This window comes from Limulus polyphemus, unplaced genomic scaffold (assembly GCF_000517525.1).
Source record: "Limulus polyphemus unplaced genomic scaffold, Limulus_polyphemus-2.1.2 Scaffold709, whole genome shotgun sequence".
In the NCBI taxonomy this organism is placed as follows: Eukaryota; Metazoa; Arthropoda; class Merostomata; order Xiphosura; family Limulidae; genus Limulus; species Limulus polyphemus.
The window spans coordinates 146,366-151,677 of record NW_013666319.1 but is presented as its reverse complement, the minus strand read 5'-3'; the positions used below and the strand labels follow the sequence as shown (position 1 = coordinate 151,677).

The 5,312-nt window shown below is 38.6% G+C and overlaps 1 protein-coding gene across 1 annotated transcript in view; it reads left to right on the top strand.

Annotated features, from left to right (window-relative positions):
• The window catches only part of LOC111085911, a 25,574-nt gene that overhangs the window by 9,360 nt on the left and 10,902 nt on the right, over positions 1-5,312 (top strand). The window contains exon 2 of the mRNA XM_022386736.1: positions 121-2,479. Coding sequence (XP_022242444.1) covers positions 140-2,479 — 2,340 coding nt within the window. The 5' untranslated portion in view covers positions 121-139. The remainder of the gene's footprint in view (positions 1-120; positions 2,480-5,312) is intronic.

Genomic DNA, 5,312 nt, shown 5'->3' with positions numbered 1-5,312 from the left:
ATATATTATTATTATTATTATTCTAGGTGTCGTTCGAATTTAAAATGGACACTAAAAGGAAATTTTTGGGATTACAACTGAAAAAAATATATATAAATTTACATATATTTTTCTTTCCAGATTGAAGGACAAGTAAAGTATGTACTATCCTGGTTTCTATTCTTCTGTCCAGCCGTTTGAAGAAAATTCAGCCAACAGTGGAAGACACTTTGAAGTGCCACTTTTACGTCTTGGACGAGAGAGAGAGATTCCACTGGACCTCTCCAACAAATCTATAAGTCAAACCCCAGATGGTTTTCTAGACGCTGAACAAATGTTTTTTCTCGAGCAGCGGAAGTTTGCTGGGTTGACTTCTTCCCAAGGGCTTTCAGCAGGATTGCACAGACCTTTGACGGGTGTGGGTGGCTCCTCAGAAAATTTATTAGATCCAACTTTTTTCCGTTTAGGTTACAGGGCGGATGCTGATGTACGCGGATTGATGGGCTCCAATATATCATCGCCATTTTGTGTAGACCGAACCCCAGTTTCGTCCTCAGGGCAATCTTTTGGATCGCATCACATGATGGGTAGTTTCTTCCAGCAAAGAGACCAATGTTTAGATCCACACGGAGCCATTTGTACAGTGGCTCGCCCTCCCATGCAGCATCTCTCGCCGTTTATTGAACCAGCTTCAATACCTTTATCACTTCGACCTTCCGGTAATACCATGTCTGATAGAAATCCAACTTTGGTACCGAGAGGCCTGTTTGGACAGGCCATTCCAGGTTCTATGGGACTTCCAAGTTTCTCGTTATATCCTGAACGAACTGACGAGAAAGGAGCTTTCGTGGCGCTCCGCCCGGGTGCCGAGAAAAGCGTACTGAATGGAACCCCACTTGAAGCAACAAGTTATGCCGAACATCTCCAGCGACTAAGGGAACATCACGTGCAGCAAAACAAATGTGTAGGCGCGTGCTGTTCTCCTTCACTTGGTAGCTTAGGTCAGCCTCCCAACTCCTGTTCGTGCTGCTCGCCACCACAGACGGTTGTTTGTGGCCGTGGGCCTATGGGATGCTTAGGAAAAGAAACTCCGAGTGGAAAGGTGTGTAATGGCGCCTGTGGATATTTCGCCCCTTCATTCCCTTACCTTGGTCAGCACACTGCTGCTGGTGATGTTCGCTTGAATATGAACGCCTATTACCCCAATCTTGGGGAACCAACAAGAAGAGAAGAACATTTTGGTTCAATGTTTTCTTGGAGTTCTGGTTTGTCAGCAGCTCCTATCAATAAAGTATTGGCTCCAGCTGTCTCTCCAGCCCTCAAAAGAAAAGATAGTACAGGATTAGGTTTAAAAGAAAGCCCACGTGCTGCTAAGGATTTCCCAGGCTATTCAACTCCCACCGAGCGTAGAGATAGCGTCGTTAAGCAACGCTCTCTCCAGAATTCTGGACACAACATAGAAAAGCTGAAAAGGGAATCTAATTGTAGTGAAGTAATTGTTATTGAAGATGGTCCCACAAACAAATGCGCAAAACAGCATCTTTCTAAATCAAGTTCTAAACCATTAGAACATAATGCTAAAAGAAAAGACCACAACCAGAAAGATTTTCAAAAACATCTTAGTGCTCATGATACTAAACTCGGCAGTAAAAGTATGGATCACTCGGAAAACAATGTGAAGATGCCGCGGCTTGAAGCAGCCATTAAAAGTAAAAATAGCTCCGAGAACTCTCAATTACATGAAACAAAATTTTCTGGTCCACCACCACTTACGGCGGCTGGAGTTACTGTCAGCCCTACTCAAGCTAGTGTAACATCCTCTATAAATCCCCCTCTTTGGAACCCTCACATAACAACAAGTATAACTTCTGCCCTCACAAGTACACAAACGTCTGTTATAGCACCTAGTTGTCACCAGCCATTTGAAAGTCCCTTCACGAAGAAGGAGGAAAGAACAGATGTGAATGATTGTAAGCCAGCGATAAATCTTTCGAACAACCATCACTTTAATCAAAATGTTGCAACATCGCTTCCATACAGTATCAACAGTTTGACTCACGACATTAAACCTTCCGCCTTGAATTCTGAACATGCCAAAGAACCCGGATGTTTACGGACAACTCCATCTTCAAAACAGCATATTGATACACGTCTTCACCAACAGGTGACGAAGCTTGATATGAAATATCCAGAAAAAGGTTCGTGTTTTCTTTCTGCCAAAGAAGACCATGGAAAATCTCATTTTCAACCCTCGAAGACACCACTCTCTTATGATCCTTATTCTTTCACTCAAGAAAAATCAGAATACACTTTCGACGATTCCGAGGGTGTTAATTCACCAACAGATGGTGGTGGACTAAAGGCAAGTCGCAAAAGGTTTATGGTAGACTGTCTGGTTAACTCTGATGGGTACGTCTCCCTGAAAAAGAAGAAAAAATCCAGCTCCTCAGACCTCTTCACAGACCCGTCAAAACGGGGAAACGAAGAAATGACACTTCAGGTAAGTGTTTTACACTTAAATTACACAGTTTAGTCAATTGTAACTTTCAAGAGCTTTGCTGTTTCGTACTGAATATTTCTTAGTCACCAATGTGAACTTCATATTGCGGTTGCTGTAAACGTCAATATATAGAAACATAAATCTCGTTGCTTCTTTCTTAGTAAAATGGTATAAAAAAAGCCATTCATGATTTTTTTTGGAATCATCCATACAAAATTAAACTCTGTTAACCTGGTGGTTTTTTTTTTCAATGTACTTTTCGAGACTTTTAATAATGCTTTATGCAGACTGATGTGTTTTGTGCTCATTTACCAATGTTAAACCTATTGGAGTACGTATGATGTGGGTGGTATCCACCTCGGTTAAACTTGTCTTTCCCTGTACTTCATTCCGTGATGGTGAAGGTGTAATTTAGATTGATCATTGGAAATCGATGGCACGCAGTTTGCACGTGTGTTGTGTTAGGGACGTGAGCTCGCTCTTTCCACGAGCTGGTTCCCTAATCTGTAACTCTTGTTCCCTCACTGGAATCGTTTTAGTTCGCGTCGAACAGCTATTAGTATCGACTGAGTAGGACAAAAACGCGATGTTCGCGAAGGTCAGGCAAGGGATGAGATTATTGGAGATGCATTTTTTCAATGCGTTTTATTACCACTTGTATTGGACTATAAAACCGAGTTCCAAACCACATCGTCCATTATGAAATTGTCAATGAATATCTGACACCTATGATTGCTGCATTTTAACCCACGATAAACTACTTGTATTTAAGAGTATCAGTTACAGTATCCAGCAGATGTACAATGTAATGTTTCAAAGTAATAATTTGCTTGATTATAATCATTTTCAAAAACTTGTCAAACAAGCACAATAACAACTTGGTTAAAATAGTACTCCACATCCTACCGTATATTGTGCAACATATTTTGTAATAAAATTACTTAAAATTCTTGAACTTGCGCGTATTTATCTAAATTATGCAAAAAAGAACTATACCTTGTTCTCGTACGTTCATATCTGAACATTCTCTGTCTACATTTAGTGTTGGATTCTATAAGTTGTTTATAAATATCTGTAAACCAGTAACACTAGAAAAGAATGTAGCACTATTACAATTCGTGAGTTTCTTTTGAACATCACGTCTAAACGTGATAAAGTTCAGTGACCAAACAGGGCTTGGAGCACTAATTAGATAGACGATGTATATATTTCTCTAGAGTGAGGTGTTGAGCAATACTTCTAGGTTACGCACACTTCAGTAGTCTAGACACGCACTGGACTCAAGTTTACACACTTGCACTAATTTGTTAGAATTGATCTGAAGGCTGATCTTGTCTTCTGTACACAACGTACTTTTAACTTCACTCGCACTGAGCGTTCTGAGGTACAATTCAAATAATGCATTATATTCGTCGTTTTAACTATAGGCTTCGGTTTTTCTTTTGGTTTCGGTTGTTTTTTTGCGGTGTAGACAACATTTGTTTAGGATGTTTGTGCCTCAGCTCTTTGATATTAGGGACTCGAAGTTTTATAATAATGGAATGTACGAAAAGTGACCTGAAAAACGGTACTAACTCGGTAACCCGTGGCCCGATTTTAACGAAACTTGTTTTATGTGATTTCTGGCTGCTGGTAGAAACTACGTTTAAATATATCAAGCTACCAATTTACTATCTATGAATGATTTCCTAGTAGATCACTCTACATAGCAGGAATTGTCGTTATGAAGGTATACATCCGGTTTTAATTTGTAGTTGGTTAAAATTACTTGTAATAATATTATACCGGCTTAAATTAACTGTTGTTGCACTTTAAAAATGTGGATGGCATATTGACAGTGACAAACCTTGACATCAGATTATCATTAACATTAGACTGTTAGAAATAAGTGGCCTTGAAGTCAGACAGAGAATAGTATAAAATAAAACACTAAGCAGACTATTAGAAATAAGTGGCCTTGAAGTAAGACAGAGAACAGTATGGAATAAAACCCTAAGCTTCTTGCAAAAAATAAAAATGTTGATGGTAGTTGAAGATATACAAAAAAATAACTTTATTAATAATGGAAATATTTCTCTCCCCCATGAAATATGGCCAGTATGAAGTAATTGGTTTAGTTATTTATTCAGATATAAAGTATATATAAAAAAAACTGCCAAGAATCCAGTGTTTTGACTATATTTTTTAGTGGATGAACGTTTACTCTGACCAATAACCACAGGGTTTAACAGTTATTATATATCAGCAAGAAAAAACTATAGCATTTTGCCAATAAATAATCGATGAAGACTTGCGAATGTATAATTCATTCTTGATCACTTGCCTGATAATTCATACATAAGCAAGTTTATTTTTTCGTCCTTCTGAAGTGAAACTCGAGCCTCATAAAAACTACTTGAAGACTGTCTTTCTCTCTGTGCATAGTTTCACTTCATTGTTCAGAGGTTTTTCATCCAGATTTGACATTGAATAACATATAACTGTGATCAAGAACACCAGAAATTATATCAAACTAGTATCAAATAATGTTTTTATACTTTGTACTAACAGCCCTAGTGGCCGAGCAGTAAGTCTGAGGCTTAAAACGCTAAAAATCGGTTTTCGATACTTGTGGTGGGCACAGCACAGATACCCCTTTGTGTAGCTTTGTGTATAACGTCAAATAAAATTCTACTGACCAATAATATATTTAGTATTTTCATTGTTAGTTCTTATATATTTTAAAGTGATTCATCAGGTGGAAAACGAAGTTTTATAATAATGGAATGTACGAAAAGTGACCCGAAAAACGGGGCTAACTCGGTAACCCGTGGCCCGATTTTAACGAAACTTC